The 27013-nt window shown below is 35.4% G+C and overlaps 1 protein-coding gene across 5 annotated transcripts in view; it reads left to right on the forward strand.

Annotated features, from left to right (window-relative positions):
• Positions 1-27013, forward strand: part of tbc1d1 (TBC1 (tre-2/USP6, BUB2, cdc16) domain family, member 1) — a 57622-nt gene that overhangs the window by 7837 nt on the left and 22772 nt on the right. For 2 of the 5 annotated variants that reach the window (XM_058762633.1, XM_058762799.1), the window contains 13 exons: positions 8003-8299; positions 8861-9055; positions 13023-13112; positions 13942-14046; positions 14394-14526; positions 16801-16892; positions 17484-17594; positions 17768-17887; positions 17978-18064; positions 19560-19840; positions 20260-20358; positions 23566-23685; positions 24348-24484. In XM_058762633.1, the coding sequence (XP_058618616.1) occupies positions 8003-8299; positions 8861-9055; positions 13023-13112; positions 13942-14046; positions 14394-14526; positions 16801-16892; positions 17484-17594; positions 17768-17887; positions 17978-18064; positions 19560-19840; positions 20260-20358; positions 23566-23685; positions 24348-24484 (1867 nt within the window). Of the gene's footprint in view, positions 1-2824; positions 2965-8002; positions 8300-8860; positions 9056-13022; positions 13113-13941; positions 14047-14393; positions 14527-16800; positions 16893-17483; positions 17595-17767; positions 17888-17977; positions 18065-19559; positions 19841-20259; positions 20359-23565; positions 23686-24347; positions 24485-25665; positions 25821-27013 lie in introns of those variants that run through there. The other 3 variants (XM_058762873.1, XM_058762721.1, XM_058762964.1) reach the window with 3 other exon arrangements.

A 27013-nucleotide genomic window follows, 5' to 3' on the forward strand; every position in this document is an offset into this window, starting at 1 on the left:
TTCAAACAACAGTCTGTTCATAGACTAATGACTCTCAAGGCATTGTGAAGTGAGATTGATGGAGTGTCAGATGTGTTGTGAGAGGAAGGAACGTCAATAACAAGAGGGGAAGTGTGCATGAGAAATGCCAATCATTTACATGGACTATAAAAGCTGTTTTTGCTCATGAATGAAAGACGGCAATGCATATAATTAGTCATTTTCTCTCAGCTTGTCATATTGTGTTGTGTGTTCAGTTTTGTAGTGGTTGTCTGATTGTCTGGCTTTTATAACATTGTGTTGTGCTTAGTGTAGTCCAGTAGTTCCATCAGGTTTTCCTATAGTGTTTGTGTTCTCGTGCTGCCACAGATTCTTCAGTAGTAAATGGGACCATCTCATTTCTAGGTGTGTGTCACGGTCACATGTTCCACCTCATGTGACCGGTGCTCTCTCCTTCTTTTAAACAGATCCTCAACCTATGTGTGTATGTGTACTTTACAAGCGTTTATTTTTAACTGTGAACTTAAAAACCTGTCGTTTTGTGTGTTGTTTCACATATATTTCATATATATGTATTTGTTGAGATACAGCCATTGTTGCAAAGAATTAAAAATATAAATTTTAGTCAAATTAATGGTTGAATCAGTTCTGAATTGTTTCATTGACAGTTCACATTAACTATTAGTCTATTCTGAGTTTTAATGAAACTATTCTAAATAATAGTTTATAATACTAATTGTAATAATACTATTCGATTCTAAACTATTATTCTATTTTTTTATTAAAAATTTAAATTAAATTATTTTCATCAATGATTCAAATGTTAGATCTATTAAACAGCTGAAACTATTAGTCTAGTCTGAGTTTTAAAGAAACCGTTTTAATTATTCTAATATTTTATTAAATTATTCACATAAAATAATTACACTTTTAAAATATTAGTCTATTCTAATTATTGATTTTTTATCATCTTATTAAAATTACGTAATTATTGATTTGATAAACATTGTTAAATTTTAAATATTTTAATAATAATATGACGTCAGTGCTTGAAATGTTATTCCAACTACCCGGATAGAGGGTGTTCCTTGCATTTTATCTCATTATCATAAGACTAATGCTGTTTAGTTGAGTAGTGGTTGTGGTAATTAAATGACATCATCGTATTATTTCCTCTTTCTTCCTGTGACTTGATGACCTCAAAAACCTGAACTTTGAGATAGTGGTCTTGTGAGTGGGTGTGTGGGCACTCTGGACTCATGGGAAATGTTTGTGAGTCGCTTTTTTTTATCACCCAGTTGTTTTAAAAGTCTATAACACACTGAAATATGACAGATGCATTAATGTAAATATTTGTAAAATGACACAGTGATTTAAAAGAATGTTAAAGTAAATTATCTTTGACATTTGTCTGGATTGTTTGTCCCTCTTGTCCGAACATTTTCCAGCATTGTGTGTATGGGTGTGTATGTCTGGATAAAATCAAAGCTGTTTTTTTTTTTACAGGGTTGGAATTGTGTGGCACTTCCCAGACTCCCTTGTGTTCTGTCTATCTCTTTCTTCCCCTCCCTTGTTTAGATGTTAATGGGTATGGTGTTGCACCAAAGCCCAGATCTTGGTGCTTTGTTTGCTTATAATAACCTTAACTTGACCAAAGCTGTCTGCCACTTTTGCTCTTCCACTGAGGGACAGGAGCTGCTTGTTAGGGGCTTTTCTGCTCTTCTGTGTTCATGCCAAGCAGAAAGGGCACTGACTTCTCTTTATTTTTGGATTACTCACTGTTCCAGCCCTCCTGACTTCCTCTGTGCGAGTGAGTGTGTGTGTTACTGAGTAGGAACAGACCATGTGTTTGTCTGTCTTAAGTGTTCTTGGGCACAGAAAACCATGTCTGTTTGTTCACGACTGAGAGGGATGCATAACTAATACACTGCAAAACCTGATAAGTTAAGAATACTGAAAACATTTGAGGAAACTTATTGCCTCAAAACATTTTTTGTAAGTTACTAGAGCTTAAAATGGACAGTTTTGCTGTCCATCCTCAACCTAACCACAGGCTCTACTCTTCACCACAATGGTAACACTACAAAACCAATATAACAGAAACCTAAGTATATCCTAACATAATACATTTAAGTACTTGCTTATATCTCTCTATATTAATCTTGTGCAAAACACACAAAATAACACTTAATTTCTACATTTATTTTCCTTGTTGTCTGATGCAAAACATGCTGGGAACTAGAAAACGCAATAATTTTAAGTTCACCTTACTACAACGACATTTTGAGTTTACAGAACTTATTTCAATTAAGTCCAATGAACTTTCATTATTATTTGACTGAAATTAGCTAATTTCATTTAATTCATTTCACTGTTCGGTTTTACAGTGTAGCACAATCAGCAGTTTGAAAAGGTGTCTTGAAAATCACAATACAAAAACACTGAAATGTTCTTAATGGTCCATTTTTATCTATTTTTCAGTTGATGTTTTTCATGAGATTGACCCATGAACACGTGCCAGTATTTCCATTTTTTCCATTTTTCACATCTTTAAACTAAGCAGCAAACCTCCACACAATCAAACACTGTTACCACAGATAAAGCCATCCCAGAGGGAGAAGAGAAGGGAGGAGGAGAGTATGAGAGATTGTAACTTTGCTGTGTTACTAAAGGTGATCTTCCTAGAAGGATGTCACGGTGCGGCGCTCTGACTAAACTTCATTGTTCGGAATCAGCAGGGCAGGCGGAGCCAGGGTCAGCCCTAGGTCCTAAAAAACAGAGGAACAGCTAAGAGAGGGAGAGAGGGAGGGACAGAAAAGAACAGAGAAAGCTTTGAGGGACTCACACTTACCCTCTGAAGGTACAGGAAAGTAAAGGTGAGGACGCAGAAAAGTGAGGAAAAGAGTTATAGATGGGATGAGGGAGAACACAGGAAGGTGACGATCAGGTTTGGACATGCCTTCTCTGCGTAGATGGCTGAGTCAGGTGAGTTACTTAAGTGTGTATGAGAAAGTGTTCATTGTTATTTATGATCACAACATTTCCATTGTAACAAATAATGTGTATCATATATTTCCTTTGAAGTCCTTTATTAGTTTACTGGTCATTTGCATGACAACATGGTTCCCATTGTTGTCTTCCTCATTAAATAGTCTGAGAGCAAAAATTTGACCCTTGAAGCATCTGAACTGTGTGGTTGGTTAGTCTTATTTTGGCATTTCAAACAGAATAAAGACATTATAGTCTGCTTATGCATAGTTTTAGCTAGCAGCCAATTATTCTCTGATATTCCTGTCTGCAACAGGGTGTTATGCAAGACAAGCCTTGTTGCTACTTGAATATACAGGTTCTTCAACTTTGTCACAAAAGCTTGCAGCCTTGGACTCATGAGATTATCAACAAAAAGAAGTAACTTGTTTAACATAGATTGGAAGTACATTAAATATCATTTGATGATCTTCTGCAATGTGGTTTTCCATTGCAGAACATCATTTACTAGATTTTCTGTCATCCAGTCTGATTTGTGAGCATTTAAGGATGTTGATTAAATTTCTTCCTGTTCAGTTGTTTTCTTGTTTTCGTTCTCTTCTCATAAAATTGGCCAATGAAATTACTCTTGCACACTGTGGTATCCAATCAGATTATTCTAACTAACTAACTAACCCTTTAGCAAGGTACAAGCAGATTATTAGTTGAGTGATTACTGCAGCTTTATGAAACACAGTCATACAGATAAAGGCTATTCAGGTTATTTTGGGAGTTATTTTGGAATTTAGCTTTATTTCGTACAAAGCTAAATTCACATTAACTCTATGGGTGTGCTGCTGACAGATTTTAGTGTTAAACTATAGGTCAGTTTTGGATCCAAACTGGGTCAGTGGAGTCAACATGAAACTGATCATTTTTAACTACTTAAAGGGATAGTTCACCCAAAAATAAAATTTTTGTCATCAGCTCAACTATTCCTTTAATACACGTTTTTCTACTCTTATTGTGTACAGTTCATCAATTCACATCATTCCAAAGTAAAATAAATGCTTTGTAATCGTTGCTCAAAATAATACATTTACATTTATGCATTTGGCAGAATCTTAAATCCAAAGTGACTTCCATTGCATTTTAGGTATACGTTTGATCATTTCAAACATTCCCTGGGAATTGAACCCATGACCTTGGGCTTGCTAGCCCCATGCTCTTCTGTTTGAGCTACAGGAATTCTATACTAATAACTTGTTTCATATTTTAAATTTGTGTGTTGGCTGATGTCACTTTGTCTGTGCGGGTTATTGTTAACCAATAGCCAAATAATGGCTTTGCAATTCTTTTAAAAGTAATTTAATTGTAGTTAACAACAGTAATAAAAATAAAGTTATGCCAACAATAGGTTTGAAAAAAAAAAAAGTGGAGTGTCAAGATGCTTTTTAGGATGACACTGAACTTCCACAAGCTGGTCAAAAAAGCCTCTTTAAATATTCAGAAAGTGAGTAGACTGCAAATTTATACTCAGATCTGGCTACATTCTGGTATGGAAAGCCCATTTTTCATTATCCAACGTTATCTTGATGGATAAAACCATGTTGGAAATGTTGATCTTTTTTAATATCCCATTTCAGTCTGAAGTATGTATAATTATTAATGAGTCGTGAAAGCTGTAAAAAAACAAAAAAAAATTCTGAGGATCTACTAACACTAAACAATGGTTGATTGTGCTTCTGGAAGACTTTCAACACCTTTATCTAAAACGGAGAAAGAGTTTTTTTTGGTCATGATGAATCAGTATCCAACATAATATCCTAGTCTCATATCCTGAAATTCTGATGATCAGGCCCAACTCTCTTCACATAAACATGCACACACACTTTGACTCACACACTAGTACATGCTGAATCAGACCCAGGCATTAAAAAAAAAAAAAATTCTTTGATATCTACACACAAGGTACCACATGCTCTAATGAAAAGCACTCATTCTGAAACATTCAGCAGTGCGATGGCTTTGATTAGCCAAAGGGTTTGCACCAGATTGCCTTCATAGTGGTCTTTTGATGAGGTTCTTTAGCTAATCATATTACATCTTCATCAGATAGCTGAGGGTGTAGTAAGTTTAAACCAGCGCAAATATACATAAGCACAGAACCAGTTAACTGTGCTCTCTGCCCTAAGTTTACTAGCCACATTCTATGTATGCCCACACTGTTGCCACAAAACATATTTGAACACTTTAAGCCACAATTAAAATATTAAACTTAGATGCATCTACAAACAAATGATGTGAGAGTTTTTCTCAACTTCACTTTTAACCAGTTTGACCCAATAAGGTCATTTTCTGTTGGTGTGGGAAGTCAGTTCCCTTCTAGTTCACACAGGTGTTCTAGCTGGTGTATCACATACTTATGAACATATTCCACTAACATTTGGGAACCACAATGCATCCAATTACTTTGTGTCTTCATTTTGAACAGAATAGCTGTTGTTTGATTATGGTAAAGTTTTTTTATTATTCAAAGCGACATACAAATGAGGAACAAAGAAGTTTGTCAAAGAGCCGGTAATATTCGTAATCTAGTTGTTTATTAGACAACTATAGGAATGATTAGGAAGCATACTAGAGAAATGCAGTGAATCATTTTTTTAAGTATGAGTTAAGTATGAGTATAGTTTTTGGTTCCGTTTGATCTCCATTGCATGTTCAAAAAATATAATGAAAGTAAATAGGAACTAAAAAAGTTTGCTTGCCAACATTCTTTAAAATATCTTCTTTGTTGTTCCACAGGCAAAATAAATAAATGATGAATTTTCATTTTTGAGTGGACTGTCGCTTTAATGCTTTGATTTATTAATGTCATTCAGGCAAACCATTATTTAGTCAGTTTTGAAGATATGTAAGTTTAATGATCCCTGCACTGTAAAAAAATAAAAAGTTGAAAAAGCTTATGTTTAAGACAACCAAGCGTTGGGGCCACTGCACAGTCAGCATCCCAGAAGCCTACTTCAAAGTTCACTGTTTTTGACCCCTTAATAATGTGTATGTCCCACAAAAGGCCAAAGTGGTGGCAATAAATAACTTTAAAAGTTATTGAATGACAAGAATCAGTAGTTTGGGGTGGAACTACATTGACTTCCTGGTCACATGCCTATAAAATTCAGTGCTTATGAAACAACTCCAAATTGAGCTTGTGTAGCCTGAGGTATTTTCCCAATGTTCGCTGTTTTCTCCTGGGGCCAGCCTGTGTAGCTTTTTGTTTTTTCTATGGACGTTGCTGAAATAGACTTTAACTTAGCTCCGCATTCCAGTGAATTAAAGATTTGATTAGCAGAAAAATAACCATCTGCAGTTAAATGCTGCAGCTGTCTGGTGCAAACAGCTTAAATGCACTCTACTGCCCTTTACAGTGAGGTGACCATTTGTGCAGTAGTCTGTCAGTGAGCTATATCTTAAATGGTGTTTTTTTTTTTTTTTTTATACCGGATTTGTCTTGATTAATATAAGTACATGGGCGTGATGGGATAAATTTGGTGTAAACGCGCATAACAACTCCCATTAGCACACTTGACTTACATTAGCTCAACCTCTGCAGAAAACAAAATTCCAGTTTAATAGATCCATCTGTTTTTGGCCTTGTTAAAAGAGGAGCTTTGGAAAATCTTTTTGGTTCTTTTTTGAAAATGTCCTCTGTGGAAAATCATCTGGTTTGGTGGTAAATGCTCTGGTAGTTTCACTCTTTTCAGTTTGATGGAAGTGAGTTATAGAGTGGTACTGCTTTGTTAGTGTGGAATAGCCTTTCCTTCATGGAATTTAAAGTCATATCTTTGTTACTGTTGTGCATACTTGAATAATGGATCTTTCCATTTGTCAAAAGTGCACCATGTACATTTTCTGAGAGATTCTTATAATTCAACAAAATATTATCTTTATAATATTCCCAGCTACTAAGAACATTGTGAGGAAATGGAAGTGTGGGTTTATTGGCCTTCTGTCAAAGAATGTCATGAAATTAGTAGTAGTTCTGAACCTTCCTTATCTAGAGTGACATTTACACTCAGATTTTCCTTATGGTAATATAACTCCGAAAGCTTATGAAATCATGTTTCCTCCAGCATCAAAATCAGAACTAGCAGTGATATAATTTTTAGACATATTTCCCAAAGCTGCTATTCATTCATATACAGGGAAATGAATAGAAATGAATAATTAATGTGAACATTTTCATTTTTATAATCTAAAGAACCTTTCTCCACTCTAAAGAACCTTTTGTGCAATGGAAAGGTTCCATGGATGTTAAAGATTCTTCATGGAAATGTGTATGCCGATAAAGAACCTTTATAGGTTCCGTACACACTGCGTAGAATTTCTGTAAATGCGGTTGTCGCTACCTGTATTTTTCAGGAGTTAATGCGGTTGTGGAATGCGGTTGTCACTCCTGTATTTTAGTGAACTGTGTGTGTACAGAACGCGATTAAGGAGTAAAAGGTGAACTGACAACCAAATTTAGCTGCAGTGTGTACGTGGCCATAGAAGAAACTTAACTTTTTAATGCGAAGGGCCAGAAATCAAAAATTGTTGAGGTGGGTAGGTCAAAAATACACACTGCATTATATCCATCTACAGTATATTATTGTTTATCAAAATGTATTTAATTTAGCATTTTTAAATAAAACAAATTTAAAATAAAAATAAATTAAAAATGTAAATATATATATTTTTTAATTTTTATTTTTTAACATTTCAATTAAATAATAAAACTAAAAAATATTAAAATAAATGTTAAAACTTCAATGGTATGTTTTTCTCCAACCTTTTTCTCCCTCCTCCTGTAATATGGCATAGCGGGCCAATGGTCATCATGGGCCAACTTTGGCCCGCAGTCCCTGGTTTGGCCATCTCTATTTTATAGTGTGTGGCTGACTAAGAATAGGGCATTTCTATAGTAATAGTTTTGTGATGCATATCGGTCAGTGTGATCTTAAAGGGGTTAGTTTACATTGCTTACTTGACCTCCTTCTCTTTTGCATATGTCCTCCAGGTTCCAGAGATCATTAGCACTCTCAGGCAGGCCGGCAAAAGCTCTGCCCGACAAGAAGACACTCCCTCATCTCTGCCTAGCATTGGCCAGGCAGATGCCTCCTGCTCCACAGCAACAATGGCTGATGCAGCAACAGCCTTTGCGAAGAAGTTTGAGGTGTTGTTCTGTGGGCGAGTGGTGGTGGCCCATAAGAAAGCACCACCTGCACTAATAGATGAGTGTATTGAGAAGTTTGGACGTGTCAGCGTCACAGGATCACTTGCAGCAGGCATCAGGCGGGCATTTTCGCTCAATCAGGTTCCAATCAAAATTCATGTTTTTAGATTCTTGACTTAATACTAGATATTAGGTTAAGATACTGGATATATACCAGATTGAACTTTCTGGATCTTTTCTGACTGGATCTTTTCATTGATGTAGAAAATACTTCGTATTGTGAATGTGGTTGATTTTGTATTCGGTTATTAATTTTCTTCTTTTTTATGTTACCATTAGGGCTTTCAATCTGTTAAAATATTATTTAGTTTAAAGATTAAATTAATCTTGTAATGTTTGCAAACTGCAGCAAAACACACAATTCAGTGATAGTCTCCAATAATTAAATAATCAAATATCACACTTTATGGACTTGATATTGCTAGTCTAATTATTATATTATATTATATTATATTATATTATATTATATTATATTATTCTTTTTTTTATTTTATATTAAATAATAACATAATATGTCTGCTTTTAATGTGTATTATATCCATTATCTTAGCATCTAGAATTATTATTATAATTTTTTTAATATTCTTAATATTTTTAATATTCAATCTTTTAATTGAATTTTGTCCTTTTTTTTTCTTTCAGATGGTGAATGGAACAAACGAGGGAGCAGATGGAGGAGGAAAGCGACCTCTGTTTTTTAAAAGAGATCAGAGCTTTCCGTTTCTGCAGGCATTGGATGAGAACGGCCTCTCACCGGAGCTCCAGCGACGGGTAGCAGACGGAGCCACCGGGGTCCAACCCACTAGCTTACAGGAGAACAGAACCATGCTGTTCACGGTGAGTGACGCACACTCTCCTCCTCACACATGCGCCCATATAAGCAACTACAGCTCTTTCACCTTTGTTTAGCCCAGGTCCATTTCTTTGTTCTTATGTATATCACATCTAAATCTGCTTCACATTCACCTTTTTTATATAAAATCTACTTTTCCTAAATCTGTATGTTGGCACATAACCCACATAATCCACAAAATGGATTTTAGTTGAAACTCCATAGCTAAAGGAGTACACTCTTTGCTTATAAAAAAACTGGCTATTCAGGATTGTATGATGATTTCAAAAATTGTATTGATATGTTACATGAACATGTACAACATATAAACACAGCATTATCTCTGAAGCTCAGCAGAAAACTGTTTGGATGTCTTCTGAAGGGTTTCAAAGAAGCTCTCTTTGTCTTAATATTTTTCTGTAGAGATACGGCACACAGCTAAACATTTTAAAGTGCATGTTCTGTAGTGTTATCAGCGTGACTCGTCAGAGGTCAGCATGTCTTATGTCTGTGTGTGTGCATGTCTGTGCATGGACATTTGTGCAGGTGTTTATCTATCTGCATGTGGCGCTTTTATGGTCATAGCACTGTGAAACACCAATCAAATGTTTTTTTATGGTCTTTCTTTCATTTTTCCCTCACTCTCTCTCTCTGTCTCTCTCACTTTGAATTCCATGTTCCTCACCCCCATGTGGAGTGTGAGATGATATGTCAATGACAAGGATATAGAGATTCTCTTGAAACAAGTCTGTGCTAAAACCATCACTGCTTCTTTTCAAACAAATCTGTTCATTTACAGTAGCCCAAAAATCACACTTAAAGTCATAAATTAAAATGGACAAGTATTTTTTTATGGAAATTTGTAGTGTTTATCATAAATGATTTAACCATGCACAGTATTATTATTATTATTATTATTATTATTTTTAATCCCCTTTCTCTAATGACGTATTCACTAGCCTGAGGGCAGGATGGTAACTTCTCCTCTCCAGCAATCTGTCAATGACGTGAGATCGCAGTAGTAGCCAATGACAGTGATCCAACGATCCATTCAGTTCCTGATGGACAAAATCAAGACCCATCCTACTTTTTTTCTCTCATTTGAGAAGCTGGTTCACTCAGATATATGTCACAATAGGGAAGAAAAGACGACCACAACTTCTGTTTCATACTGACGACATGCCATTGCATTACATCACAAAATATCAAACCAATTGCCATTTGTTTTAATAATAATATAGCACACTTTTGAAATAAAATATTTCCCATTAAAAAAAAAAAAACTCTGATATGTTTTAAATAATACACTACAATTCATTGCTTTGGGGTTGGTAAGATATTTTGATTTGTTTGAAAAAACTTTATTACGCTCAACAATTTGTTGTCAAAAATACAACAAAAGCAGTAATATTGTTATATTTTTACAAATCAAAATAATGGTTTTCTACTTAATTTTTTTTTTTTAATTGTTATTTATTCCTGTGATGGTAATGCTGAAATTTCAGCAGCCATTACTCCAATCTTAATATCATTATCAGTATTAAAAACAGTTGTGCTGCTTAATATTTTGTGGAAACCTTAATCCTTTTTTTTTTTTTTTTTGAGGATTCTTTAATGAATAGAAAGTTCATAAAGAGCAGCAGTTATTTGAAATTAAATGAATAAAAATATAATTTTTCTTTCAAAAGAAAGCCAAATCGTATTGACCCCACACTTTTGAATGGTAGTGCAGTTACAAAGTGGATATACTGTTTAGATGATAAGTATTTTAATAAGACACAGCAACAATATAGTGGATAAAATGTCCATGAGCTTCTAATTAACTAGTTAGGTTAGACCAATTAATTAATGATTTGTTTCACTTGTAGTTTGATTGGTGCACATGAACATGTGAGGGGTTGGACACTTTCATATTGTCTTAAGCCGGGTGCACACTGTGCGACGATTTTTTTTTTTAAGTCCTTTAAGATTGTACTTGTCAGACTGCACGAACATGATGATCATGTCACACTGTGGGATCTCAGTTGTTATTAATGTCAGACTGTACGACAGTCAAGACGTGTTAAAAACGGGTGCGCGCAAGAAAACTTGTCAGTAGTTTTACATTATCAACCCACACACCTTAAGGGACCGCGAGCTGCATTGACAAATGTTGGCTGTCATGAAAAGTATATGAATGGTGGCAATACCGGCGTATTTAAGAAGAATATTGTAAGCAGCACAACACACCCAAATGAAAACAGCAGCTCAACCGGTGTTTATCATAGCAAAGGCACGTATCATATGAATTCTGTGAGCGGAGGACGGGAGCGCCGGAGTTTATGGCATGAAGAAGAAATCCCTTGGCTTGTCTTGAAAAACAAAGACAGCTTGATGTTTGTCGTAGGAGAAGTCACACTGCAGGACTGTGCGCCAAATCTTCTGACACTGCCAGAATTTCGTCGGTGGTAAAATTTGATCGCAACGGCCATTAATCAGCTGTCGGTGAACATGTCAAACTAACGATCAAAGACTACAGATTTTAGCCTAGGATTATAGGAATCTTTTAGGATTTTCAAAATTAGTCTCAGACGGCCAAATCGTGGCCAAAATCGCACAGTGTGAGCTGGGTTTTAGTCTAGAAGCACACAGTTAAAATGTGGACTGTGCTGTGTCAGTTATTGTTCAAAGATGCACACAGCAAGCTACACATATTGTTGGCCAAATCTGATTAGCACTTCCTTTTTCTCTGACTGACAGGAAGCTGTCAGCTCCTCAACAGGAAATTACCTAGCAATAATGATGAGCATCACAGTTAACAATTTAAAAATAAATACCAAGTTTCCCCAGTTTTATGAAACTGCATTGCAGACACTCTGTTCCAGTTTTATTTGTTTGGCCTTTTATTGATAGGGAAGTCACACCAAAAGTGTTGTGATGTGTTTGCTATTGTGTAATCTTTTTTTTTTTTTTAGAGACTGTGTGTAATCATCCAAGGGGGAAGAAATGGTCACAATGTGTGCATGTTTTGTTAATGTTCTCTAAAGTTGTGAACAGTCTGTATCTTACACACAGTGACAGGATGCTATAGCTTGTGCCCATAAATCAGACCATTGTTTCCTGCACTCTTTTCAGTGGCTGTGCTGCAAAAGAAATTATATTTAAGCTGAGTTGTGAGTTTTAAGTCTGAATTGAATGTATTATGTATGATCCAGTCTCTCATGTCATAAAGACAACACACTTTCGCTGGCTGCATGCAGAAAGCAAACATACAGCGACAACATTGTGATCAGAGATGGTTCAGAATGAACATCTGACACTGACTAGGCAATGATTTTTGATGCAGTAAAGTTTATAGAAATGCTTAGTTCTGGTTGGTCAGTTCTGACGGTCTCTTGTATCACACCACAGATGTGCTCTTTCCAGATTAATTCAAATGCAAATTCTTATTTATTGTAAAATGAAACTGGGGAACTTTGGTATTAATAGTAGGCCTATGGTAATATTGTTGAAGTCTTTGTCTTATTGCTACAATTGTTTTGTACACTGTAATGGATTATAAGAAACGCAGGTAAGATTTTAAAACGGTTTCTTTTCAAATCAATATTTCATGTCCTATATTTCATGTCCTATTTATGTGGTGAAAAGCTGGTACGACTGTACAGTATCTTGTGTGAACTTGTACTACAGAGGAAAACTGGAGGCGGGTCAAATATAATTGTTACACAGGGATCTAGTCTCATGGAGCAAATATGTGCATGGTCATCTAGTGAAAACCAAAACGCATGCACAAACATACTGATTTGAATTTTAAACATGATATTTACACTGTAAAACAGCCTCAGCTCCGACCTCACGTGGTCAACATCCCAGGAAGAGCAATTATTAATGACTTTAATGCATATGTTCACTCTATGCAAGGAGAATTTCACTTTCCATCCTTTTTACTTATACATCCATATTAATGTATGAATTTATGTCTGTCTGTTTCAGATTGGCCGTTCTCAGATATTTCTTGTGAGTCCTGACACTAAGAAAGTGGCCATAGAGAAGAGCTTCAGAGAGATTTCCTTCTGTTCTCAGGTCTGTTCTGTCATGTTGATGATAGGCTGTTGTGGCAGCCAATTAATTATCTTATGTCAACATAATGGCTTTTTCTCAAATAGAAATCAGGCATGATTGAGCAAGATTTCAATTAAAATAGCTGAATGAAAGCTGAAAAGAAATCAGCCCTTTGTCTTTGCACTTGTCCAGACCTGTTTTGTAAATATATTTATTCACATGCTGCATTGTAGTAGTATTTAAACATATTTACCAAATCAGGTATTGCGGCCTGTTAGTGGATGCTTCACAGCATTAAAAGTTTCTATTATTGCATTTATTAGTAATTTCTTTTGAGTGCTTTTGAATGAAGAAATTAATGCTTTTATTCAGCAAGGATACATTACATTGACCAGAAGTAACAGTAAAGTCATTTATAATGTTACAAAATTTATTTCTATTTCAAATAAGTGCTGTTCTTTTGAGCTTTTTAATTAATCATCACAGTTTCCACAACTGTTTTCAACAGTGATAATTATAAGAAATGTGTCTTGGGCACCAAGCATATTAGAATGATTTCTGAAGGATCATGTGACACTGAAAACTGAAGTAATGGCTGCTGAAAATTCAACTTTGCCATCACAGGAATAAATGACATTTTATAATATATTAAAATAAGAAAGTTATTTTTAATATATTTCACAGTTACTGTTTTATAAATAAATGTAACCTAAGTGAGCATAAGAAAATAATTTCAAAAACATTAAAAAGTCTTACTAACTCCAACTTTTGAACAGTAGTTTAATTGAGTCTAGTTGGCCTCTTTAAGTTTTTCCTCTTATGAATGATTTTTTTTTTTTACTTTCTTTAGGGTATTCGTCATGTGGACCACTTTGGCTTCATATGCAGGGAGACGGTGGAATGTGGAGGCTGCCAGTTTGTTTGCTATGTTTTCCAGTGTGCTAACGAAGCTCTGGTGAGAACCATGGATAAATAGATGAGGAGAGATGAATACATTGTTTCAGTCTGAAGAACATATTCAGAATAGTTGCTTTAGAGAAGACAGAAATTTTATGTTCTTGTTCAGTCAGTTGAGAATGAAAATACTTGTGTCTTATGTTACTGTTTTAGTACACAAAGAACAATGCAATTTTTATGTACAAAAATATTTTGTTGCATGTTACAAATACTATATCATGAAACGTCAATGGATTTATAGCTATAAATAGTATACTTCTACAGGATGCAGTTATTGTTCTCTAAACTCTTTCCGATCTTGTGACACTTACATCTGTTCTGTGTGAATGTCACTTTCATGTTTAGGTGGATGAGATCATGTTGACTTTGAAACAGGCGTTCTCTGTGGCCGCCCTGCAGCAGAACAGTAGGAACCAGAGTCAGCAGTGTGACAGTTGTCCCCTACAGCAGCTGCACAAACTGTGTGACAGAATAGAGGGTGAGACATCTACAAATGTTTGTCATATCACTCATGGCTATCATATTTTATCCCTATATCAGCCCATTCTTCTTTCTTATTGTATTCCTTTATTTTTGCACCTGTCAGAGGTAACAAACTTTCTAGTGCACACATTCACAGCTATTATCAGATTTTCTGGTACACTAAAAAAATAGTTAATCCAGAAAGTACTATTGTATTATCACTTCTTTTTTTATTGGATCATAAAAGGAGATACTTTGAAAAATGTTTCCCACTCCTTTTTCCATACAAAAACAAATACACTACTTAATGTTTCTGAAAGAAGTCTCTTGTGCTCACCGAGGCTGCAAAATACAATAAAAACAGTAATATTCTGAAACATTTTTATTAGTCATTATTATTTTAAAATGTTATTTATTTCTCTGGTTTTATTTTCGTGGTTTATTTCTGCAAAGCTGAATTTTCATCAGCCATTAACTCTTCAGTGTCACATGATCCTTCAGAAATCATTCTAAAATGGTGATTTGATGCTCAAGAAACATTTCTTATTATTACTAATGTTGAAAACCGTTGTGCTACATAATATTTTTTGTAGAAACACCTTATACTTCTTTTTCAGGATTCTTTGATGAATAGAAAGAACTGCTTTTATTTTACTTTTCACTGTTTTGATTGCTTCTATTATCCTCAATTGTAAATCACTTTGGATAAATGCATCTGTTAAACAACTAAATGTAAATAGATTTTTTTGTCACAGTGTAAAAGTCTTTACAGTCACTTTTGATCTAATTAATGTAGGGGTGTGCTATATATATCGTCTGCGATAATATCGTAATTGTTGTTTTAACGATGTGCAATTTGACATTATGGAGTATTTTGCAAAAACCAAACCAAACACCTACAGAGTGCACGCATACATTGTGATGAAGTCTAGTGGGCACGTGTGCATTTAGAGTGTGTTTTTTCACTGCCTATTAAAGTCTATTAAAATGCATTAAGAAAGATCACAAAATTCAAGATATGGGGGCAGAAAATGTACATATTTATTTCATTTCATATAGTTAAAATTCTTTTTTTTCTTTCAAAAATAAGCATGATTAGAATGTGATACTGATTTTATGCAACAGTTCAATAAACAATAAGTTAATATTAACAGACTTATGTTTTAGACACCATATTGCCTGTTTTTGCTCCATTTCACCAACAAAAATCATTCCAAACACAGCCACAACACTGCTTTGCGTCTCTGAGCAACATGACGGTGTTTTGTTCCTGAATGAATCAACCATTAAAATGATTCGGTTCAGTCGCAATGACTCACTTGTTAACAGTCACTTGCTGCCACCTACTGGCGGTTTTAATTTCACATTTAAAGTATCTTTTCATTTTTAAAATACTGTAATTTCAAATATCAGTATTCAATGTTCAATGTTTTATGCATATTATGCATTTGTAAGTGCAGATTAAAGCACTCCATGTCCCTCTGAGCTGCATTAAACAGTGTATAAATACATTTAAATGCCACTTCAGATGCAACTTCTACAAAGATTAATTTTATTGATACTGGTTTCATTTGTTTGGTAACAGCCTAAATGTCTTATTATTCTAATTGACTGATTAAATGTAACAATTTGACTCAAAAGATACACACTTTTAGAAAAAAAATGGCTTTATTAAAGGTAAAAATGCCCATAAAAGGAAAAAATCAATTTAAACTTATATGAAAAGATTAATTTCTGTTCACTGATGTGAACTGACCACACAGAATGAAGAATATCAAAAACTGCAGCTGTCCACGGTAGTCAGATATCAGCACAATAACACTCGGCAAAATATCGTCTAATTATCGTTATCAAAAAAATCCCCCAAAAAAGATTTTTTTTTTTCAATATCGCACACCCCTAATTTAATGCATCCTTTTTGAACTGATCCTTTTCTTGATGCTTTTTTGCCCTTTTTGGCACTTATCACCCCCTTGGTCACTATGCTTTTATTTTATGCAGAGATCAATGGGAAAATTTTTATAATGTCTCCTTTTGTGTTTCATGAAAGAATGGAAATCATACCAATTTCAAATTAAATATGGGTAAATTATGACAGAGTTGCGATTTTTATGTGAACAGTCCCTTAAACACACTACAATTTAACCTTGATAATAGCAGAATTGAAAAATTGTTTATTCAGAACATGAATTAGGATAAGAGATTTATTTATTTCAGAATTCTATGGGATGCAGCGGTGTATACTTGTTTGCTTCTTTGTGCATGGCATGACTCATGTGTTTATGTGCAGGTCTTCATCCATCCAATGCTAAGCTGGAACTGCAGACACATTTGGCAGGTCTGGATAATCAGGAGCAGGCAGCTGTGTTTGAGAGCACCATGGTGAGTTCAGTTATTCCAAACTTAAAACCGCTATAACACACTACACAAATACGCTTTAGCTCCCCTGTTCTTAGGATTAGCAGTGTGTGTCAAATCCTTTAAGTGCGGCATTTGAGGAATGTGTGTTCTGTTCAGAGGGTGTGACTGCTGTAAATGAAACCAGTTAGTCCACTCGTCTAGCATCCTGAAACCACACTCAAACCTGAACGACTGAACATCCTGATGATGAATGGACTGATATCCTCTGAGCATTATGTGTTTAGATTTTTTACTTTCTGGCAGAGGTGTAGATTTCATTTCAGCTTTGAAGGTGCAACATACAGAAATTTGTCTTTGCAGTATTCATTTAAATATACCCCTTGATTTAAATATATTGATTTAAATTAACCCCTTCTTTCACATAACTTTTATATATGTACTAGTTTTAGTCTTCAGACTAGCTTAAATTATATTGTAATAAATTTGTAAAAATGCTGAGTAAATTCCTTCTGCTCTGCTGGTTAGATTTCTCTGTCCGTGTATGTTCTGTAAGATCGATGATGCCACCTTGTGGAAATTTGCAGAAATTAAACCTTTTTTTTGTTTGAACAGAAAGCCAGGCCCAAGTCAGATCAGGAAGAAAATGAGTTGATTGTGTCATGTTTGAGACGACTGTACGAGGAGAGACAAAAGACACACACACATAACGGACAAACAAAAAAGGTACCCCTCCATTTAATGTAATCAAGATCCTTATGGACTCCCATTATGTCCCATTATATTAAAAGTAAAAGTGAAAAGTGAATATTACACCTCACTAAAAGTGCAACTGAGATCTTGGGGTATTGGATATAGATGTCTGTCCATATACACTTCTGTATGTATGCATGTGTTAGACTTCTCAGGAGGTTGCTGTGAATGCTGAAGGCACCGTCAGTTCCAGTCGAGTGCGTCTGGAGGAGCTCAAGACTAGAGCAAAAAGATCCCTCACTGAATCACTGGAGGGGATCTGGAAGGTATGTAAACATTTTGAACATGAGTAGACTATTGGACTTGTAGCAAGATAACATGTAATTTATGGAAAAATTGATGTCTTTATATAATAGGGCAGCAGTAAGTCCAAATCCCAGAGGGAGAACAGTGAAGGAGAGAGCAGCAACTCCAGCTCCACCACACTGAACAGTGCAAATCAGGTCTGCAGAACTCTTACACCATCAATATCTTTAAATGTCATTCAGGACTGGCTATTCACAATAAATTTGCAATGGTTTTGATGAGGAAAGGATGTGCCGGTACCGAGACTTGAACCTGTGACCTTTGGGTTACAAGTCAGACTCTCTAACTATTAGGCCATGACAGCCCCTTTAAGCAAAGTGATAGTAATATCTGGACATTAACTCTTCTAAAGAGCATCACAGTCTTTTTCATAACATGCATCTATGAAAATACATTGAAACTTCAGAAACAAAAGCTGTATTATAAGTTTGATCAGGTTTTATAATATATAATAATGGATTCTGAGCAGTTTTAATTATTAAAATGTATTTTAAAAGTATTATTTAAATTATTAAAAATGAATACACATGTTGTAGCCACATTACCACTTCAGGCTTGCATTAATTTTCATTTGAAAAATATATATTTACAATACCATTCTAAAGTAAGGTTTTTTTTTTTTTTTCCACGTTTTTGAAAGAAGTCTGTTAAATGTTTACCAAGGCTGCATTAATTTGATAAAAAATAAAGCAAAATATTAATACAATTTGAAACAACTGTTTACTATTTCAGTATACTTTAAAACGTATTTCTGTGATGGCAAAGCTGAATATTAAAGACATAGTTCACCCAAAAATGAAAATTCTGTCATTAATTACTCACCCTCCTGCCATTCCAAACCCATAAGACCTCCGTTCATCTTCGGAATACAAATTAAGATATTTTTGATGAAATCCGAGAGCTTTCTGACCCTGCATAGACAGCAATGCAACTGAAATGTTCCCAGACCCAGAAAGGACATCATTAAAATAGTCAGTGTGACGTCAGTGGTTCAATCGTAATTTTAGGAAGCTACGAGAATACTTCTTGTGCACAAAGAAAACAAAAATAACAACTTTATTCAACAATTCTTCTCCTCCAAGTGACCGTCTTCCACCTTTATCAACAGTACCACGATACATCATCTTTTTATTTTTACAAAAACTAAAGTGCTCAGTGCATTTTAAAAATCTACAAACAAACATTTCGGTCGTGCAGGACCTCAGTGTTCACATTCTATTGAAACTTTTCCTCACACAAAAAGGTTTATTTTATTTTTTTAAACCTTTTGGAAGAATTTATTGATGACTTGAAATCATGTTACATATGGATTGAAGAGATTGCAAGATCCTCCTTTTTCTCTTTTTACGTAATTAGTCCATAACTAGCCATGGTATCCTTGAGTAGCTTAATGCTTTTATATAATTATGGTCTTAACAGCAATATGACTAAAAGCACCAGCATGTATTAAAAATAATGCATTTTATTAGTGATAATAATCACAATAAACATTTTGTTTTCAAAATAAAGTCCACTATTCTTCATTAGTATTACGGTTGGCTGTTTCCTGTTTTACAACTTTCTTTTAAAATAGCTTCTTTACAAGTTTCTGTTTCAGCAGGATCATTGACATGTTCTATTTTGATTTTTAAGGAAACATCATTGGAGGAGCCCCTCTGCTCTTTCCTTCCCTCCAGTCCACTCCGCTCCCACAATTCCACAGGGGATCTGAAGCGTCTAGAAGGCTCAGTGGGAAGTCAGGAGGGTCCTGAGAGCCCGCCTCAGGGCTTCAGGAGACGTGCAAGCACAATTAGTCACTCTCCCATGCTGTCGTCCTCTGAGCCTAGTCTTCCCCCTCTACAACCTACTGCCGCCACCAAGCCCAAACTGGTCCGACACTACTCTGTCAGCACAGATTCCCCACATCAGAGCAAGTGAGACAGTGTGTGTGTGTGTGTGTGCTAGCTGCTTTTGATCATTGTACGTAGTTTGTGTCTGTCAAAACAAAATGTGGACAAAATCCAAACCACCAACTGCAAATTCAAATAGCAGATGTTTTTTTTATTGGTGCACCCAATTGACATAGTTCAAATAGAATTAAATTTGAATATTTGCATTTGCAAACTCTGTTTACATGTACAATGTCAGTGATGGACTCCTGTCAGTCAATCGCTGTGGTAGGTGCTTCTAGAGAAGGGTGTGAGGATTTCTCTTTCCTCTTGCATCACATTTTTTAGTCTGCAGTGTGAATTCAGTTCACTGTGTGTTTCACTTTTTTAATTCTGTGCATCCCTGCTTTCGTATTCCTTTGCGCCAGCCTTTATTTTCTCCATCCTTTCTGTATTTTCATCAGTCCTTCCTCCCCTCTGGCCTCTTCCTCTCCTGTGTGTCAGCGGCCATTGAGGCCTCGTACATTTGCTCTTGATCATTCCACCCGGCCCCTCAAGCGGAGGTGAGGTGTGCGTGTATGTGTCTTTCTCTGTACTACTGTCATTCACAAACAGGTCATGGTACTTTTTCCCCCGTAAGATTTTAGTTATTTTTTCTGTCGTCTTTTCTCTGAAGTTTCTGTGCTTTTTGTGTAAAAGTTTGTGAAAACACGTTGGGGAGATTTCACTGAAATCAAATTGAACTTGCAAAGGCTTATCCTGAGAGCTAGGTTGTTGAGGACGCAGGAGATGACTATGATGCAGTCTAGTTAGACCTCTCTTCTATATCAGTACTGCTGCCTCCATCAATAGAAATCATACCTTTCAATTAAAATACTCTGTTTACTGTTTGCATTAATTGCATCAAGCCTTTCTGGCGCATTCTGGAATGAGGCTCATTTGAACAGATCTGGGCTTGCCCAAAATAATTTTTATTTTATTTTTTAATGACTCGGTCAACCTAATATCAAATTTCCTCTTATTTATTATAGTGCATATTCAGTGAGTGATCAGTTTATGTTTATTTTTGTAATCTTTTGCCAAAAGATTTAGGTTGCACACAGTAGCAGCTCCTGACTTTGAATTTATCAAATTCTGGGTCTTCATATTTTAATCGCTGAACACACACAGACTCTTTTTTTGGTGGTCTAACGTGCTTGCAATATTCAGTCTGAGGGTGGCGCTCTAATGTTGATTGACAGGCTTTAAGTACACACAACACATGCATTGAATGCTATTTTAGAATTGCCTCTGAATGTTGTTTTAGAATGCTACAAGTTTTGAAGAAAAGAGAGTCACGTCTATTCTCAGATAAAACATAAATGCAACAGAACCAAATAAAGGCTATTTTCAGGAACATGTTTAAGCCAAAAGATTTATACTTTCATAATTAATTTGATATGCTACTTCACATAGGAAGAACAGACATGCCAATTAGTTACTGATGTAGGGTAATATACACGGCTGAAGTGGATTGATATCAGTCTTGATCTGGAGCAAGGTTTACTTAAGTTAACGGGAAAATAAGTGGGGCAGTTTCAAATCTGCCCCAATGGCTCTCAGTTAGAGTGTGATGCAGTTCCATTTTAGACCACAGTAAATGCACAGGCACCCCTTGCCCCTCTCAGTATCATTACACATGCCTGCTGAAGCCATGCGCTAAATTTAGAGATGCACCGATTGCAATTTTCTTGGCCATTTCCGATTTTTTTGTAAGCGTGACCTGTCGATGCCGATTTTGCCGATTCCGATTTTGTTTCTAAGAACTATAATTGACAGCATATACAAACAAATATCTATGCAAATTCCAATGCAAAAATTATTTACATAATAAAAGAAATTATTATACATTACAATTCCCCCAATCTGGACTAAGTTACAGCTTTTCTCTCACTTAAACAACTCTCAAAATAAAGTGCTCTGTGACTGGAAAGAGGAAGAAATAGTTAGCTTAAAATGAGTTGCTGTATGTAACAAAACAGACGTCCAGATGTTGATTTCCCACTATGTTCATAAATGGTCATTTTTTTACCCCTAACCTTATTAAATGTGTCATCTTTCACATCAAATTCTTACTTTGTTTCAATTAATTCAGTTAGCGTAATAAGAAACTGTAGAGTTGTTACCATTCAAATGAAATTAGTATTAACAAACTCTCTTTCCACTGCAGAGTAAACAGAAGCTGCATCTGAAGTGGCATTAGATGCATTTACACAGACAGTTTGATGGAGCTGAGGTGCCATAAATGCATTTACACTGCAAAATTTCAATGCAATGAATGCAATGATACTTTTAAATATGACTAAACCACCAGTAGGTGGCGGCAAGTGTCTGTTTTAGTGAGTGAGTCATTTATTCGTTCATTCAACCGATTCATTCAAACGGCTGATTCATTCAGTAACGAGGCAAGTGCCTGTCCTTATGAATGGGCCACTGAATCATTGACTCACTCAGTTCGTTCAAAAACATGGATTCATTCAGTAACGAAACACGGCTGTGTGTTGCTCTGAGACATTAAACATTTCTGCTGTGGCTTTGATCGGAACTATTTTCTTCAGTGAAATTGAGCAAAAACAGTCAATATTTTGTCTAAAATCTAAGTCACTTAATTTTGACTTCTTGTTTATTGAAATACTATTGTATAAAATCAGTGTCACATTGCAATCATGTTGATATTGATATTCGGGGAAACATCATGGCCATATAATGTTGCTTATCTAAATCATATTTTGTAAATATCATCTTTTTTTTTTTTTTCTACCACAGTATGCATCTATACATTTCTGTGAGTTACTTTGTGTGTGCTGTCTCTTTCACACACTCACTCAGGCTGTGCAAGCCTCATCTGGCACGACAGAAATACATTATCAGTCGCCGTCTATACTGAATGCCTGCACCGCTGGCAATAAAAGGATAGGCTCGGAATCGGCTAGACGTGAGACTGATCGGCCGGTCACCGATCCGGGCCGGTCATGCAAAAAATCGTCCGATTCCGATCATTGGCCGGTCAATCGGTGCATCTCTAGTTAAATTTTAAAATACCCTGCTCACTTTACAACTTAAAAATAGTCTAGAAAATCCGGAAAAATATGTATTATTGATTCAATTTATATAGAGGTCTGTGTTTTGTATAGATACTGGCTATTAAGTGTGGGCATTAAGTACAGACAAATTAATTGTTATATTATGCATACCCACGTAATTTAATAATATATATAATTCTATTGTGTAACTGCCACTTTTGAATGAATGAATTAGCTTTTATTTTTATATTTTCAGTTTTCATTTTAATTTTACTTTATATTTTAGTAATTTTGTTAAATGTTTTTGTCATTTTTATTTTTTATTTTCTATTTATCTTTAATTTTTAATTTTTTTTTTACTTTTAGTTTATTTAGTTTAACTGATTTCAGTTAGTTGCCTACAGACAACATTTGTAGTTTTCATTTACATTTAAGCTTTTTATTTAATATTTATATTTCATTTTATTTCAACTTTAGTTCAATTATTCGATTCAGTGAACAAAACACAGGTGTTCGCCCCAAAATACCACTGTTTGGTGAATTCACCCCAATGTGTTCTCAATTTTAATTAAACAAGAACAGGATCGATTTCCCTTTTGTGCTGTTTCAGTCCAATGAGGCTGTACATTACATTGACTCTCTGTTTCACTCTTTTACTCTGTGGCCTCTCTCTCTTTCTCTCTTTTTTTCTCATGCTCTATCTCTCAGTCCATCAGGGCTGAGTGGCTTTAGAGCAAGATTACACTCCTCCTCCTCTGTTCCAAATTTCCTCAAATTTCTGGCCCCTGTAGTGGAGAGTGATGATACCAGTGACTCTCAGAGGAAGAGGTACTCTTGTTTCTTCTTCGCATTCTGCCAATTCTTCTTTCCATTTTTCTGCCTTCCATTTCTGTTTTTTTTTTCTGCACCTGCCACCGAGGCTCATGTGGATAAGGACTTAATAGACAAAGATAAATGTCCTTGTAATGAATTCGGATGTGCACCGAAAATCAACTAATTGAGTTTTTGTCAATGCAAATTGTTTTTTTGTTTTTTTTCAGAAGACATGCATAGACATTATGCTTATTTTGAAACCATTAAAAATTGATAGCCTAGTGTTTGTGAATAAAATACAATATCATATTTTAAAAATAAAATAATAAATACATAACAGCATTGTAATGTAGACTAGATAGATAATAATACATTTTGGGACTTCCTAAACTTTACATTCAACAGTGATGAATTATTAGTGTTTTTAAAGATAAAGTGAGTGCTTGATAGTAGCATACAGTACGTTAAAAAACCCCCCAAAAAAACCTACAAATAACATTTTTTGTAGTAATGAGTTGGTCTAGGATTGTTTTGAAATTATTTTTTTGGTCTTGTTTTATGAGCTTTCATATTTAATATGCTGTCTATTCTGACAGAAGCCTGTGACTGCTGTCTGTCTGCATGTGTATATATTTGTGAATGGAGGTCTTAGTTTATGTATTTCTATGTGTGTTTAGTGACGTGGCAGCCCTGTCCAGTCCAGGAGCAGTGTGTGTTGTTGGAGATGACAGTCCATTACGTAGCCGGAGACACTCCTGGAGACAACAGATCTTCTTAAGAGTCGCAACACCACAGAAGGGCTCAGATTCCAAAGGTAACACCCTAGTTGAATATGTAAGTAGGGTACATTAATGCAAAACATCACATATATCAACTACACTTTACAGTGTACAGTACAGTCAGTGCCTCTACATGCCGTGGTAACTGTTGATATCCACAAGGTGGTGCCCTTGCTCTTAATGTCACGGTAAAGACTTAATTTAAGTGAGTTTGACAACTGATAGCCAACTTGGACTTGATGTTTCTTTTGGCGGAGAAACAGAATTACAGTGATTATCACCTTCCTCATCACCCCATCCCCCCCGCACCCAGACATGACTCTGTCAGTGCTTGCTTTTCTTATTTTCTTGACCTGTTTTATGTCTTTCTTTCTTGAGCTGCCAAAACAGCAAATCAGGTCTGTCATTTTGAAGCTGGTAGCTCATTAGACTTGGCAGCACCTCGCAGTAAATGTTGATCCGGATGTCAAAACACCCCTCAGGTGTGTTTGTGTGTGTGAATGAGAGACATGCTGATTAATTCTCCACACTTTTGTTTAACTTAATAGGCTCAAAAAATTAAATGCCTGCAAATTATGATGTTACAGCCTAGGTTTAACAGTTGTTAAAAAATAATTCAAGTTTAAAATAAGATATAAAGTCATACTGTGAGATATAAAGTTACTATTGCAAGAAATAAAATTGAAATTGTGATATATGAAGTCTCAAATACTTTTTTTTTCTTTAAAGCTAAAACAGGCTTCCACAGTTGTGTGCACTGTGTTTGTGTGCTCAATTAAAAGGTGTTCAGTATCTGTTTCTGGAGAACTGACCTTTTTTTGTTTGCGGAAAAATGTATGTTGATGTCTGTGCAGTAATATGAATACACTTCCTTAAAGCAAAATGCGTGCCAAGAGCGCTCTTGTTGTGTGTGTGTTTCTCCAGTATATTTGGGTGTGTCTTGACAAGTGTGTGTCTGCGCTGAATGAAGTAATGTTTGTGTTAATGAGGTAATGTATGCATGTGTGTGTGTGTGTGTGTGTGTTGGGTGTGGTGTTTTGCAGGAGGTCATGTTGACAGATATCTACAGGAAAGCACCGGCCTTATTGACCCACTTACATATTTGTGTTTGCACACTTGTAAGGCGTTGGTCTGGGCAGAAACACCACTTATTCACAGAGGGAGTGGCCAGTGTGTGTGTGTGCATGCGCGTACGCGTGTGTGCGCGTACGCGTGTGTGCGCGTGTGTGTGTGCGTGCATGTGTGTGTGTGTGTGTTTCCAGAGGGAGTGACCGGCGCCCAAGTGTCCGAGTGCGTCAGTGTCCGCTGTAGCAATCTCCACACATACACTCAAACGCATGTGGCTGCTCCACCCCACTGGAACTGGGTCAGGTGTGTGTGTGTATGATTCCTGACATAAGAAATTGCTGTTTTGAGAGAAGTTGTATGGCCCTTCTGTTGAAAGCCTTAAATTATGTTAGGCAGAAACATTGTCTGACCAAGACCAAGTGTGTGTGTGTGTGTGAAGGCACTGCAGTTCTCTCACTGTCTTGAGAAGTTGTACTTGACTTGTATATTACCGTGTATGCAGGAATCTCAAATATTGGTTGTAAATGCCCTCCTGCCATTTTTCCTTTATATTTATTATTGTTATTCATTCATATTTATTAATTTAAATTATTTTTATTTTTTCAGTAAAAAAATATAACAATTTGTAATACATTTATAACAGTGAGTCTTTTAAATAATAAAATACATTTTAAATATAATATATACCTTGCAACATGAATCTAGTGTCACTGTTTTTTTTGTTTTTTAAGTTATTAATGTTTTTGTGAATATGCTCTTTTCACAGTTATTTATCTAGAGATTAAGCAGTGTGTGTCTGGTCGTATGATCTCAACATGGTGGCCCCCAAAAGGAAAAAGGTCAACTTTTTTGATCTACTTCACTTAGAGTCTCAGTAAACTTTCTATTCACACAGATTTTTTTTGTTTGTTTGATTCTAACATTATTATGGTAGGTTTCCTATCCAAAAAAAAAAAAACATTTGCTGTGTCTCAATAATAAAGTGAATCTGAGGCATTTTGTGACCACTGGAATGAGGAAATTGGGAAAACAAACTCCCTTTGGACAATTATAGGTTTGAAAATCCTATAACCCTTACTGTAATCCTTAAATTGTTTACACTGACAGCAGCAATATTTTCAGTGAGACTTGGTAATAAACATTTCTGCAACATTTATATTCATGCTAATGAGCTGAGCTGGGCAAATGAGAACTGCTGTTTGAACATTAGCATTTAAATCCAATCAATTTATAATGTTTTTGTCTTTTTTGAACTGCGGGTAGGAAATGGGCTAAACTACAGCGGGTTTAGACAAGATCTGGTTTTGTGTGTTACAGGAGTGAGATGAAAGAAAGATGTATAGTGTGTGGGTGAATGCTGTTTTATTTCAACACTCTGATTTGATTTTTCTTTTCCTTGTGATTATGCAGCACAGTGTTTTACGTGATCTCACTCTGTGTTTATACTATATACAATAGTACGTTTTATTTTTCTTTATGCACAATTTCTCACTTTG

This window comes from Onychostoma macrolepis, chromosome 01 (assembly GCF_012432095.1).
Source record: "Onychostoma macrolepis isolate SWU-2019 chromosome 01, ASM1243209v1, whole genome shotgun sequence".
Classification (NCBI taxonomy): domain Eukaryota; kingdom Metazoa; phylum Chordata; class Actinopteri; order Cypriniformes; family Cyprinidae; genus Onychostoma; species Onychostoma macrolepis.